The 14,805-nt window shown below is 34.4% G+C and overlaps 1 protein-coding gene across 1 annotated transcript; it reads right to left on the reverse strand.

Moving 5' to 3' along the window:
- Positions 1-247: 247 nt before the first annotated feature.
- Positions 248-8,955, reverse strand: LOC107772173 (nuclear transcription factor Y subunit B-8-like). The gene is made up of 7 exons (XM_075246619.1): positions 8,679-8,955; positions 8,472-8,592; positions 8,209-8,337; positions 1,616-1,745; positions 1,135-1,248; positions 980-1,044; positions 248-493 (listed from the first exon to the last, which is right to left on the reverse strand). The coding sequence occupies exons 2-5, from the start codon at positions 8,561-8,563 to the stop codon at positions 1,225-1,227; spliced, it is 375 nt and encodes a 124-aa protein (XP_075102720.1). The 5' UTR covers positions 8,564-8,592; positions 8,679-8,955; the 3' UTR covers positions 248-493; positions 980-1,044; positions 1,135-1,224.
- Between the last annotated feature and the right edge of the window lie 5,850 nt (positions 8,956-14,805).

The raw sequence follows: 14,805 nt of genomic DNA on the forward strand, positions 1-14,805 counted from the left end.
AAAAACGCTTGGTTGAGTAACATCAATGGAGATTTACAAAGCAGAAAATACACCTACATAATATCTGGTTGCTTTCATCTACATACGCCTATTTTGGTTAAGTTCAGCGTCCCAGAAATTTCGAGTCAGTACCCTCACAGATGATGGTTTCTGACCAGAAAAATACGTAGAATGATTTTGCTCACTCCCAAAAGTGAGATCTTAAAAAGAAAAGCTAAGGTCATTCAACCTTAGAACATGGCGAATATTGCAGAAAAAGAAGATTGTTATCAGTCTATAACATTAAAAGTCAAAACTGCATTTACAGATCATCAAAGTACTTAAAAGAGTAGTACAGAAAACAAAAGTGTTAGTATCGCTTAATTCAAGATTTGCAGGATACTTCAGGTTACTAGTGCTTTCAAACAAATAACACTGTAATCCTTGAGTGGTCTAGCACATATATCAGCAAGAGCAGAAGGCGGAAGATACTCGTATCTGCACCATCGTTCTTCTGCAAATTGACAAAAAACAATTAGGACTTGAATTAGATTATCAATGCGTACATGTTCTTCAAGACAGCATCGTAGAAGGAAGTATATTAAGCTCTGTTCAGCAAAAGAAAATGTAATATTCTTCATTCAGTGCTGATAGTAATTTACAGTTCAGTTGTAGTTCCCCCCAAAATTTTGTGCTTCAACCTTGTCTTACATTAATTCACGCTTTTGAGAGGTAGGAACCCCTCTCATTGTTTTTCCTTTCTGTGAGAGGATTTTTTATTTTTTTTGTTGATAACCAGACACCACGGTTATCAACAACAACAACATACCTAGTCTTATCCCACACACGGTTATCAAAAAAATAAAAAATAAAACCCTCTCACAAAAAGGAAAAAGAATGAGAAGCCAGATTTTTTAGCATGAGAACTTACTGTGCTAGAAATCATTCTTATTTTACTAAACATTCACAACAGGAGGGAGGAGAATGAAGAAGCACTTACTCAAAAATTCACATTTGGGAGTTCCCATAGTCTAAGCCGTGTGTAAAAGACCCTTCATAGACGAACTGCCAATTTCCATGAAAAATAGGAGTCAAAATAATAAAACCTACATTACTTACCAGAACACGGTGAACAGAGATTTGGTGCCTTCTTACCTGTGTACTGGAATTGAGCTGACCTCCAACTATATCCTCTCTAGCAGGCCCGTCTCCACCCCTAGCAGATCCCTTGGTGTCTCCCTGACATTAGAAACAATCCCCGGGGCATAGCTAGTAACATATCAGAGTTAAAGACAATAAGCAACTCTATATCATTGATGCGGGGAAGCAATGCATACCTCCATCTGCAATACCATGATTAACCCACAGCCCAGCAAAAAGAATAATTCGATCACCAGAAAAAGAGACATCGATCAGTTGATAATTGGAAAATGATATGGGGATTAAATTACAGGTTCTACTACAGTAACAAAGTTCATATAGACCACGGATGCACAGCAGATCTTCCAGATGAGGGGAAAAGAACTATTCCATCTCTCTTTAATTGTCAATTGTAAACACGTGTGCAAGAACATCAAGAACTCTTCATACACTCAAGCTTATTCATTGTTGCAAAAAGAGAAGGAACTGCAGTTACCTCTCTGTACCTAATCAAATAGGCCTTTAGTGGCTCAATGTACTCCTCAAATCCTAAGGTGGTCAGTGCCCATACTAAATCATCTCCATTAATTGTCTTTCTCTTCTCTTTCTGACACTTGTCACTTGCCCTGTAAAAGAACAGAAAAAGCGTCCAAAATCACATGCAGACCAGGCACTACAAGCTCCATGTGTCAATTAATAAAAACCGATGTCTTAGTTCAAAGAAAGTTGCTATCTCAGAACCATTATATTTCAACATTATTTCGATTTAGAGTCATGTATTAACATATGCACAAGTCCTCAGTCAAAGGTTCAGCGAATATAGTTGGATTGGAATTCACATCTTGAGCGTTGAAAAGAGCAAAATCTATCTGTGCCCATAGAAAGAGTAGAGTATCACACAATTCTCTGATCCAAAGAAAGAAATCGGTAAAATAACACACGCAATGAATAAAACTGGCAAACTTTTTTGGGGCACCGTTTACTATGTTCCACATCAATAAGAACTAGGGAAAATGTTCAAATTTCTCCCTCAACTACTTGATATTGTCTAACTTTGCCCTCCGTCGAAAGTTAGCAATAAAAGACACCCTCGCCATTACCCTTTCATATCACGTTTGCCCTTCTATGCTAACTGGCCTGAACCTGGATCGTACAATCTCAGCCGGTGCTATTCTTTAAGCCACGTGGAATTTACAATAGGTTGTACACTTTACCAAAAGTAGTCTAACAATACACAATAACCATTTGTACTGTACTGTACAAGTACCAGAAAATCCATGCTAGTTGTGTATGGTAACAACATAAGCTCCATTCACATCAGAGTATCACACATAATGGCTAATCAAGCATCTGCCACAGCTTCGTTCCAAAAGAAATTGCAGTATTCTTTTCAACACAAGGGTGGAATCTTTTTCCTAGAAGGGATTTTAATGATTGGGAAGTGGAAAAACTATGTATTTTGCTTCAGAGGTTAAACAACATAACCTTGGATCACAACAAAACAGACTCCATAGGTTGGAAAAGCGATCAACAGGGTCTCTTTTCAGTCAAAAGTTGTTACCACATGCTTGGATTCTAGCAGCGACGGGGTATTATGTCCTTGGGAAAAGGTTTGGAGAAGCAAGGCTCCTTTGAAGGTTGCTTGTTTCTCTTGGATTGTTGCTCGGGAGGCTTGTCTTACACAATCGAACCTCCAAAAGAGGGGGTTTCAACTGTGCAGTAGATGTCCACTGTGTGAAGAGCATCTGGAAGAAGTTGGCCATCTCTTCTTGCATTGTACGGTCACTAGGCAGCTGTGGAATATGTTTCTGGTAATTTTGGGCATGAGCTGGACCATGCCAAAATCAATTGTTGAGCTCTTGCAAGGTTGGAGCAGAGAGGGGATTAGTAAGAAATCTCTAAGAACTTGGAATATCTATACCTCAAGCTATTTGGTGGACTGTCTGGCTTGAAAGAAACAATAGAATTTTTGAAGACACATCGAGCAATATTCACAGCCTTAAACAGAGATGTATTTTTTTGTTAGCTTTTTGGTGCAATCTGGTAACTGAACATGATGTAGATGGAATGCTAGATACAATAGAGGGTTTGCACAACCTGTAATTATGCCTGATGCACTGGCTTAGTGCATAAATTTATAATATCTTTAATTACTTATCAAAAAAAAAGAAAAGAAGTATACCTATTTGTGTCAAGTGCCATCCTGACTCTAAGACGTTTCATGTAACGAATCAAATATCATACCTTATTCTTGAAACATCTGCATTGATAACGATATTAATCTTCTTTTTTTGGTTTGTAATGTACTCTCTATATACCATCTAAGTTGTAAAACAATATTAAACGTTTCTGTTAAATATCATAAGATTCTCATAGTCATAATTTTGTTACACATATCATTTCATACACATAGCCGATAGCATTCTTATATTATACGATTAATCAAAATCATATTCAAAGCAATTTAATCCTATCATATAAATATTCACATTGCAAAATAGTCATATAGTCATAGCCAACATGCTATGTGCAATGTTAAGATGCAAGTACTTGTCCCATTCATGCAATGTTCAATTAAAGTCATAAAATCCATAGAGAAACCAATATATGTTTCAGAAAATATTGTAATAAAAGCAACTTAAAAATTCATTTTAGGGTGAGATCATCAATCACCTGTTGCACTAAATTCACTTGGGCTCGTTTCCCACGAATCAATTCCAGAAAATCTCCAACAATCTAAGGAGAGAATATATGAAGTAGGGTATTCACCCGTTGGAATTCGTGGGATTAGCTGGTACCAAGATGGTACATAGAAAAAGTACAGGACCAGACTACAACTCTTACTTAATTCATACTACATATTTTCTCCTAACAAGTGCAAAAAATCCAAATATTGGTCCATCTCATCTAAAGAACTGCTATAAAACCAGAAATACAAATTTTTAATACATTTGTTTTTTACTCTAGCAATCTACAGTCTCTTCGCTTCAAAGCATGCTTTATTTCGCTCCAGCCATAATGTCCACATTATGCAGTTGGGAATAGTTTCCCATATTAGCTTTAAGCTCCTTTTTACTCTCGGGGATTGCCACACTTCCAGCAAGCTACTAATCTTTTGAGGTAGCACCAACCAAAGAAATGCCCATTATGTTCGAGATTTGCAATGCAAGAAGAGATGCTCAACTGTTTCCTCCTCTGAGTTGCAAAAATAACATCTACTGCACAGAGAAAACCCTCTCCTCTGTAACTTATGCTGAGTTTGGCGGGCATCACTAACTACTAGCCAACCAAAAAAAGCTGCTTTAATAGGTGCTATTCTCAGTTTGCTGGTGATGCCGGAACATCGGGGTGTGTGCCAATACTGGCGAGGTTAGGAACCCCACTATGACATGATAGCCGGAGAAGAGGCCATCTTAGTTGGCTATTCACAAGGACAACTCACTTCTTAAGAGGAAACACGCTCTTAAAAGAAGCAAACCAAAACACAAAGTTTTATATAAAAGGTTTATAACTCAATACAAAATGATCTTTACTTGAGGCTCATGGGCTTTTACATAGGCTCACGTCTTAAGTAGTTTTACTTTAAAATCAATGTAGGACAAATCCACCAAAGACTAGAATGACAACTAATCTATTAAGATAAATTGACAACTAATCAATCAGAGATAAGGATGACAAGTTGTTGAATCATCATATGACAAGTTGTTGAATCATAATATGATGAGTTGTTGCATCATCATATGATAAGTTGTTCCACCAACAAGTGATAACTTGTCATATCAGCAAGTGATCAGCTTTTGCGTCATTCTTTTGCGACTGGAAGTGGTTCGCATTCTCTTTTACATCACGAAGTTTTACGTGGAAGTTTGAGATACTATGGTTCAAACTGCTCGCTATGAAAAGCAAGCCAGCAAACACAAGAAACAAGTTATTTTCAAAGAAGGAAATCTAGTATGGATTCACTTAAGGAAAGAATGTTTTCCTAAGTCTCGTAAGAAGTTATGTCTTGAAGCAAATGACACTTTTCATATCTTGGAGACTATCAACAATAATGCCTATAAGATTGAACTACTTGCAGACTATGATGTATCTACTACTTTTAATGTTGTTGATTTGTCTCCTTACTATGGCAGACATAAAAGAAACTCAAATTTGAAGCTGGACATATTCCAACACCAGAAGAATGACACATGAGCCTATCACTTGCTGATATTGCAGCTTATCATGTGATGATACAACAATTTGTCCTATGATGATGATTCAACAATTGTCATCCTTATTTTTGATGGATTATTTAGCATCCTTATCTTGATAGATTAGTTGTCATTCTTATCTTTTAGTGAGTTTGTCCCACATTGATTCTTGAAAGAAATTACTTAAGATGTACGCCTATATAAAGGCCTTAGGAGCCTTAAGTAAAGATCATCTAATATTGAGTTAGAAACATTTTATATAAAGCTTTATACTTTATTTTGCTTCCTTTAAGAATGTGTGTTTCCTCTTGAGAAGTAAGTGAGTTATCCTTGTAAATAGCCAACCAAGGTGGCCTCTTTTTCAGATATACAATTGACATGGTCTATTGGATTTTTTTAACTGCATATAGGGAGGAGGAAGTGAAAAAAGTGAAAGACACGCTACTTTAGATTTGAACCATCAATTTGCAAAGTGGAAGATGAAGATGCTCACCTAGCGAGTTGGTCCTCAACCTCGACATATTGTTATCTGACCTTTAAATCTTGGACAAGTGAAGGATAGGTGCAACCCCTGCTGCCCAAAGGGAAGGAGTTGAACTAGAAATATAATGCCTCTATTCTGTTTGGAGGCCAACTTTTATGTTTTCTTTCTTATTCCACAACTAAGAGCATGTTGTTACTGTACCTTCAATGCTCCCTTTTTACCTTTTCACACAGATAAATCAATAAGAAAAATAAGTGGGTGTCGTCATAACTTTGATGTTTACTTTTTACCATCATCTATACATGGTTGTGACTAATGACAAATATTCTTTTCCAAGTGGGAATAACTTTTTTGAGACTTGGCAATTGGGAATACCATAACAAAGATGTGGGTACCAGTCTTCTAGGACATTAGTTAACAAAAACGAGCACAATCAATTTGGAAGGGGGAAAGTAGCAATTGCCACCAACTTTCAATTGTTTATAGCAAAACAAAAGGAAAAATATTTGTGCAGCCGGAAGCTGAATACCTAAAATCCTAGTTCGAGAAACATAAAGAAAGAAAATTAAGGGGATCTGCTGTAATATCTTTAGTTTTATGTTTCTCTGTACCAAAAAAATGAAAACAAGCTTTTTTCTGATTTGAATCTAAAAGTTGAAAATATAATATAAAATAATTGACAATGGTTTCTAGTATAAAAGACCACTTAAACTTTACTTAAATATAGAAGAAGAAAAAAAGATCACTTAGAATTTTATCGATCCTAGCCAAGGATTGTTCCACACAATACCCAAGTATAGACTGACCCACCGAGTTTTATTTTTTAATACATGCCGACCTGCCAGCATTTTTTCCCTCCACTGCTTCCTTCCTTTTCCTTTTCTTTTATTTTCCCCTTCCTCCCTGGTGTCTCCGTTACACACAAACTCAGGACAGAAGGACAGGAGCCCTTGTTGTTCTCGTGTCCCCTCTTTTGTCTCTGTTTCTCTCAACAGCATCATCAAATGGCAGCTGTTTCTCACCCATTAGTATAAATCATCAATTCCTCTTCCCTTTTTTTTCTGCTCTCAGATCAAATGACACAGTTTCCTATCTCCAGGTCTTCATGTGCCCCCTTGGCTCTTATAGAAAGGATATAGTGGTGTAGGCAAATAGGGAAAAGCAGTGACAGGGAGTAGGCCAAGCACATAGGGGATTGGCCACAGGAAGCTGACTGTTTCAAAATTTGGCGATTAGCTAAAGCTTTTTACTTGCTTCTTCAGAAAGTTGATAGCTAAACTTTGTTGAAGTACTGTTGCATGTGTCTTTGCATCTTTTTTAACCATACATAGAAACACCATCTCTAGTCTTTCAGAAGAGGAGGTTGCTTGGCAAATGTTCTTGAAATGCTCAAAATAGTTAGCAAACGGCTCTTGCTATTGTTTACAAAATTTTGGAACTCATAAATGGAGAAGCACGCCTACATTTCGAACAAGTTAATACTTTCAACAAATTTAACAAATTACTTAACTCATATCCATAAGCACAAAAAACATATTCAGAGAATATGATAGCAAAAAATACTTGAATCCCACCATATTTTAAGCCTAAAAGAGATCCCAAGAAACTTTCTAAGGAGAAGTAAAGTGTTCTAGAATATATAACTCCAAGAATTCCACTTCAAATTTAAACATTTGTAAAAGTAAAATGAACAACACATCAAACTTCACATAAATTCTTATGTTAATGAAGGTGCCTACGGACAGAGAGAAATCGCTAATGTTTTAATAGAATTTCAACTCCAAATCACTCCCTGAAGGCTATATGTTTACTCTGTCATTTTGGTTGGACCAGTATGTCCCATGTAAATAATATTGTTGATTTCTAGACTTTGTTAGTTCCCTAACCTTAACTTAGACACAGATTTGTGTTCTTTCCCCCCACATTTTTTGGTTTTTCCGTACTAGCATAACATCATGTAATGGAGCTAACGTATTTACTTCTGTACTTATTGCACCTCCATGATGCCAGCAATGAAACACCTCACTTCATCAAATAATCCTTATGTTTATGAAGCTCTCTAAACTCTTGACTCGTATTGACAGCGGTTTCCTGTCACTAACTATTTTGTTCTTTTCTCTTCGTTGAACCACTTGGATTCAAAGGCAGATGGAGTGTATTATCTATGGGTTCAACTGAGCCCAAGAACACACACACACACACATATATATATACACACACAAACACACATAAAATTTTCAATAAATATTAATTCAGAATCCGTCCGTGATTTTAAAAGTACCGCGCGTTCATTGCTTAGAACCTTAAGATTGAATCTATTTTAAATACTAGATCCGCCTCTGCTAACTTATAGTAAATTCCCAGCCAGATTTTTCCTACTATGAGATTTGATCAGATAAAAAGCAAGCTTACTCGCTGGTGATGAAACTGATGAACTCAGAGACACATTCCTGAACAGTGTCTTTAGCTTCCTTGGCAATCTTAGCATTAGTAGGCAATGCTTTTTTCATTATGCGACCAATGTTTGCTATAGGAAGGTACCTGTGCAGAATATAATTAAGTAAATAAAATGTATTTTTTCTAACAGCTTAAACTTTTAGATGATACATCATCTAAAAGTTTTTTCTGTAACGGCTTAAACTTTTAGATGAGATGATCGTATACTTCAATATTACCTATCATGTTCCCTCACATTCGATTGAGGGCTCCGCTCACCCCCACTCTCATGGCTTCCACCACCTCCTGGACTCGCCGGTGCTTCCGCCATCCTCAAACACTACTATCAAAACCCTAAACCTAAAAATGCATAAAATAACAATGCTTAATAAGTAAATATTTAAGGAATTAAATAATAATAACAATGCATAATTATATGACCTAACCTTAGCTACTTGACAGATGACCCTACAGCTGAATCAGAAATTCTCTGTGTTTTTCTATAAAAAAAATTCGTTTGCTTTGCTTCCTCAGAGAGGATAAATGAGAGGAAGGGGAAAAGGAGGTTTATTTTGTATTTGGCGCGCTTTGTGATAACTTCTATAGCTTGGTGTTTGACTGCGTTACACACTGAGATCGGACGGCAGAGAGAAGTGGGGAAGAAACAGAACCTAACGTTCTAAATAGGGCGATGTACATTTGGTCCCTTCACTTAGCCCTTAGCCCGGTTATTTTTTGTTAAAGATTGATACACAAATAGGTCACATTTACTTTTTACTCCTTTTTAGCTTATTTCGATTATATACCGTTATACACATATTATATATAAATTATAAATATATTATATCCGTCGCTATTTTTAGTTTAAGAGATTGAGTTGACTGTTATTTGGGTTAATTCTTATTGCAATTTCACTAGTATCCGTACTCACGTGTTGCGCGAAAAATATTAAATATAATTTATCATATAAAAATATTAGTTTAAAAACACGGCTGATACAAAGGAGCCTGAAAGAATTCTGGTTTTGTAATATTTATCAGAGGCGAAACTAGAATTTGAAGTTTATGGGTTCTGAATTCGTCACCGAACACATAACTCGTCTTAGCTATTGGGTTCGCAGTTAAATATTTATATATATTTTATAATTTTTCTAATGCAACCAATGAGGAGGAAGGACATATACTGTCATCACTATATATACCCTCTCCTGATAAATATAAAATACAGAGAGTTACACTGGCTCGGGTTTCGAATAAAATATAAAATAAGTTTCTAAAGCTTCATAGACACTTCCTCTAACCATTATCGTTAGAAAACAACATGCGAAACAAATAGGTGAAGGTATAGAAATTGATTTCGCATTATGGACTACATCAACCTGGCAAATAACTCCTCGCGAGGACTTGACAACTATAAAATATATCTCCTACAAAGACTGAATGATTAAATTCTTCATGAATCTTAAATTCGGCAACACATTTCTTAAATATCCGATAGTTCAAATAACTAACATGTTGCATAAAAACAGTACTAACAAAAAGAACAAAGTAAGTATTGATTAGAGTGAAGTAACAAAACGAGTGAAGTAATTAAATGAATACAATATCTACATGCGACAGATAATTTCTTTTTACTTATATGCTTACTACAAATTCAAATATTTATAATTTTTAGAACCAAATGGCTAAGTAACAATCAATAAAATTGAAAAAGAGGAAGTTTAATGTATGAGAAAATGAGACAATATAAGCTTTTGAGAATTTATCGTCCAATATTGAATATATAGGAGTCATCTTAGCGTCTAAGAAAATTGACATACAGATTTTACAGATACAATAAGTTATGATTTAGTTTGAAGTAAAAAATATGAGAAAGTTGAATATGTTACCCTTGCATCCTTTAAAATCAACTCGAGAAAAAAAAAATGGTATTTCAGGTTTGAAACGATCCGCAATTTTTTAAATTCGGACAACTTTAACTTTCAAATTCTAAGAATATTATTCAGAGCAGAGTAAAGAGAGAATGAAAAAAATAATTTTGAAAAACAAATGGCATAAATAATAAATGTATAGGAGAAAGTAAGAGAAGTGGAGAACGTGGAGGTAGATTAGGATTGTTATGGCAATCCAACGTTTGGGAATTATGTAGTCGTGGGGTTTAATTTTGGGGTGTTTTACTTTTTTTCTTTTTTCATATACTTGTGTAAAACGTAATTTATCTATATCTATACTATATTAAAAGTACGAAAGCCTTTAGCGAAATATCGTCTGATTTTTTTACTTTTTAAAAATAGAGTTCACATTGGATAAAATAGTCATTTGATTATTTACCTAATATATTTAGGATCTTATAATCACCTAAAAGTTTGTATATTGAATCCTTCCTTATTTAAAACGGAAAAGGGCCAAAAATGCCCCAAAGGTATTGAAAATGACTCAATTTTGCCCTCCTTCCACCTATTGGGTCATAAATGTCCTTAACGTTAGTTTTTGGGCTCAAACTTACCCCTGTATCTAACAGAAGGCCCCTAACGTTTGTTTTTGGGCTCAAACTTACCCATATATCTAACAGAACTAACCTGGTCAATTTTTTGACTTTAATTTCGCCATGTGATATTTTCTTAATCCGCCACGTGTATTATTTGTATTAAATAAACCTATATGTATCTTTTAAAATATCTAACGACCCTGACCCGCTCCTATATATTCGGACGATCAGCTAAAAATAATTACATTCGCTAGATAAATATATAAAAAATATACATTGATTATATATAAAAATATGTATATTATACATTAATATTTTAATATATATTTTACATGATATTATTTTTAGGAGAAATTATACGGTGTAGTTTTTCCTTCAAATTTTGTAAATCTTAACAAGTTTAACAAGTATAAATTTTAATTTGCAAACATAAAAATGATAATGTTCTATTCATATGATTCTAAAGGAGAAACAAAGAAACAGATGGAAAGAAAATTATTTAAAATCTTTAATTATAAAACATACCTATATCTTTTAAAATATCCAACGACCCTGACCCGCTCCTATATATTTGAACCGGTTAAAATTCAAGATTGTTTTTTATTAAGATTGTTTTTTAATATTCTTGACCGGTTCAACAGTAATTTTTATTGATCGGGTTTGACCGGTCCGGTTAACCGGTAAAAAATATATACACGGACAACCCCCTAGCCCCTCAAACCCAGCCCTACCCGGCCACCTTCCACCGATCTGGGCCGGTCCGGTTTACTACTAGTCTGGGCCGATCCAGAACCGGGTTAATCCGGACTGTTAAACAAGTTTAGGTTCACTACATCGGTTCTGCAAAATTTGAGTACTGAAAGTTTCTTTACCAAGTTGACTCAGTGAAATCAGTGTTAGTTATTAGGTCTCCCTTTGGGTTATTTGTTAAATGGACTAAACCTGCTCAAGTTTAGCAAACTTAAAGGATAATAAGTGCTCAGGGCAATAGATAAAGGACAAAGTTAGACTTAGCCCCAAAGATAAGGGACAATTTTGACTAAAAACTCATATTTGGACGGTCGGCTAAAAATAATTACATTCACTAGTTAAATATATAAACAATATACATTGATTATATATAAAAATATGTATATTATACATTAGTATTTTAATATATATTTTACATGATATTATTTTTAAGAGAAATTATACGGTGTAGTTTTTTCTATTAATTATGATCTATAACTCGAATTTATTAAGCAAATATGACAATGGAACAACAGTTTTTGCTAATATTTTAGCTTTATCATTATATATTAAAATACTATTAGTTCCCATTGAAAAGATCATGTGAAATCCATTAATGTGCTAAGCAGTTGCGAAGTTAAAGTAAAAAAATTGACCAGGTTAGTTATGTTAGATATATGGGTAAGTTTGAGCCCAAAAACAAACGTTAGGGGCATTTGCGGACCAAAAGGTTAACAGAGGGTATTTCTTAGCCATTTTCAATACGTTAGGGGTATTGTTGGCACTTCTGTTAGATATAAGGGTAAGCTTGAGCCCAAAAACTAACGTTAAAGGCATTTATGGCCCAATAGGTGGAAGTAGGACAAAATTGAGCTATTTTCAATACCTTAGGGACATTTTGGCCCTTTTTGATATTTAAAATAATACTATATAAAAAGTCCAAATATTTAATACTTTTAAAGCAATTAAAATTATAGCTAATACAAATCCTTTCCAAACATGAACTGCGTAATATGTCGACATAAAAATGTAAAGTTTAAATGAAAACTTTACGTCATTAATATGGTGGAAAAACTAGAACATCTTTTATGAGCTATGTTTAAAATTCAAGTTTATGTTACATTCAATTAGATAATATGTATGATTGTTTTTATTTGGTCGAGTATTTAAATGATTGGTTCATAGGTAAAATACTAGCACTTCGGTCCAAACTAGAATATATTGAACTTTCTGATAAGTCTATTCATTCATATACTAACATTTATTTTTGTGATGATCCAAAATATCATCTTTAATTTTAATAATTAATTCTATATTTTAAGACCTTAAAAGGTACTATTTATCATTTCTCGACTTGCGTGCGTAATCCGTAAAATTTTTTGAAAAGTTTTTAGGTGAAAAATGGATTAAAATGTGAATTAGAACTTTAAAACTCAACTGAGTTGATTTTGGTCAACATTTTGAGCAAACGGACTCGGATCAGTATTTTGACAGTTCCGGTAGGTCAGTATCGTGATTTGGGACTTGGGCGTATGCCCAGAATCAAAATCCGAGGTCCCTAGCCCCAAATATGGAATTTTGATGGAAATTTAAAAGTTTAAGTTCAATTAGTGACCGGATGTCGAATTATGTACAAACGACCCCGGAATAGCATTTTTATGATTTCAACAGCTCTGAATGGTGATTTTGGACTTAGGAGCGTGATCAAAATTTTATTTGGATGTCCGTAGTGAAATTAGGCTTGAAATGGCTAAAATAGGAATTTAAGTTTGGAAGTTTGACCGGGGAGTTGACTTTTTGATATTGGGATCGGAATCCAGTTTTGAAAATTTTCACAGCTATGTTATGTCATTTAATGACGTGTGTGCAAAATTTGAGGTCAATCGGACTTGATTTGATAGGTTTCGACATCGAATGTAGAAGTTGGAAATTCTTGAGTTTCATTAAGCTTGAATAGGGGTGTGATTTGTGATTTTAACATTGTTTGATTTGATTTGAGGTTTCAAATAAGCTCGTATGATGTTTTAGGACTTATTGGTATATTGGGTTGAGGTCCCGAGGGCCTTAGGTGAGTTTCAGATAGTTAACGGATCAAAAGTGGGACTTAGCTGCTCCAAAAGCTGCTGTAATTTTTCTACTAGAAATACTGTCAAAATCGGGTTGCCTGTCAAAATCGGGCTCCCTCGGACTCCCTGTCAAAAACGGGCTCCCTGACAAAAACGGGCTCCCTGTCAAAATCGGGCTCCCTGACAGATATGTAAGTTATAAAAACACGGGAATTCGTCCCATTTGCCATTTTTGACGAATTAGAGCTTGAGGAAAGGCGATTTTGATTTTTTTTCAAGGAAAAATATTGGGGTAAGTAATTCTAACTCGAATTTGGTCAATATACACGAATATATCATTGTTTTCCACCATTTAATTAGTGTTTTGAGATAGAAATTTGAGAAACTTTTAGAAATCTCATAGAAATAAATTTTTGAGAATTCGGTGTCGATTCTGAGTCGGATTTGGGTGAAACTGGTATGGTTGGACTTGTAATTGAATGGGTTGTTGGATTTTGTGAGTTTCGCCGGATTCCGAGATGTGGGCCCTACTAGCGATTTTTGATCTAATTTCGGATTTTATTGAAAAATATAGTATTTTCTTATGAAATTGATTCCTATAATTTTTGTTGACTGTATCGAATTAATTATGACTAGATACGAGTCGATCAGAGTTAGAAAATCGATGAAAAAGTATAGTACTTGGTTAAATTGGAGCAAGTCGAGGTAAGTGACTTGTCTAACCTTGTGTGGGGGAAAATTTTCCTAGGATTGGTATTGATGTGATTATTGAAATGTGTTGAAAGTCATGTACATGAGGTGACGAGTGTGTACTCGGGCTAAGTGTGAAAGATTATATTTTTAAATTGTGTAGATCACTCTTGCACATTTATTAAATTATTTTATCTTGTTATATTTTTCATCATTGATATGAAATATATACCTTAAATTTGTTTGACCTTTTTCTGCTAATTATTTTACATGTTTAGTTGAAACTTGGTTTCTTTTATTCTGTGCATTATTTGAAGGTTGATTTTCTTTAAATTAAATATTATTAATATGAAGTATTTGACATTTTTAAATTTGATATTTAAGCAACGTATTAAAGATTTTAAAATATTATTTTCCTGAATTATTTATTCCTGAATATTTTTGTAAGATTTTTGTACTCATTATGATGGAGCGTGAGCTCTTTATTGTGAAAAAATATTATTGATGATTTATTTTGGCATGAGCCCTGACCTCTTTATTGTGGAAAAATATTGTTGTTGAATTATTTTGGCAAGTTAAATTATTTGAGCACTTGAGGTGC

The sequence above is a fragment of the Nicotiana tabacum genome, chromosome 23 (genome assembly GCF_000715075.1).
Source record: "Nicotiana tabacum cultivar K326 chromosome 23, ASM71507v2, whole genome shotgun sequence".
NCBI lineage: Eukaryota > Viridiplantae > Streptophyta > Magnoliopsida > Solanales > Solanaceae > Nicotiana > Nicotiana tabacum.

Excerpts from the sequence above, each read along its gene's own strand:
- LOC107772173 (XM_075246619.1), bottom strand. The coding sequence starts at position 8,563 with ATGGCGGAAGCACCGGCGAGTCCAGGAGGTGGTGGAAGCCATGAGAGT. Across the intron at positions 8,338-8,471 it reads AATGTGAGGGAACATGATAG|GTACCTTCCTATAGCAAACA; the intron begins GTAATATTGAAG and ends TATTCTGCACAG. Across the intron at positions 1,249-1,615 it reads ATTTGATTAGGTACAGAGAG|CTATGCCCCGGGGATTGTTT; the intron begins GTAACTGCAGTT and ends ATATGTTACTAG.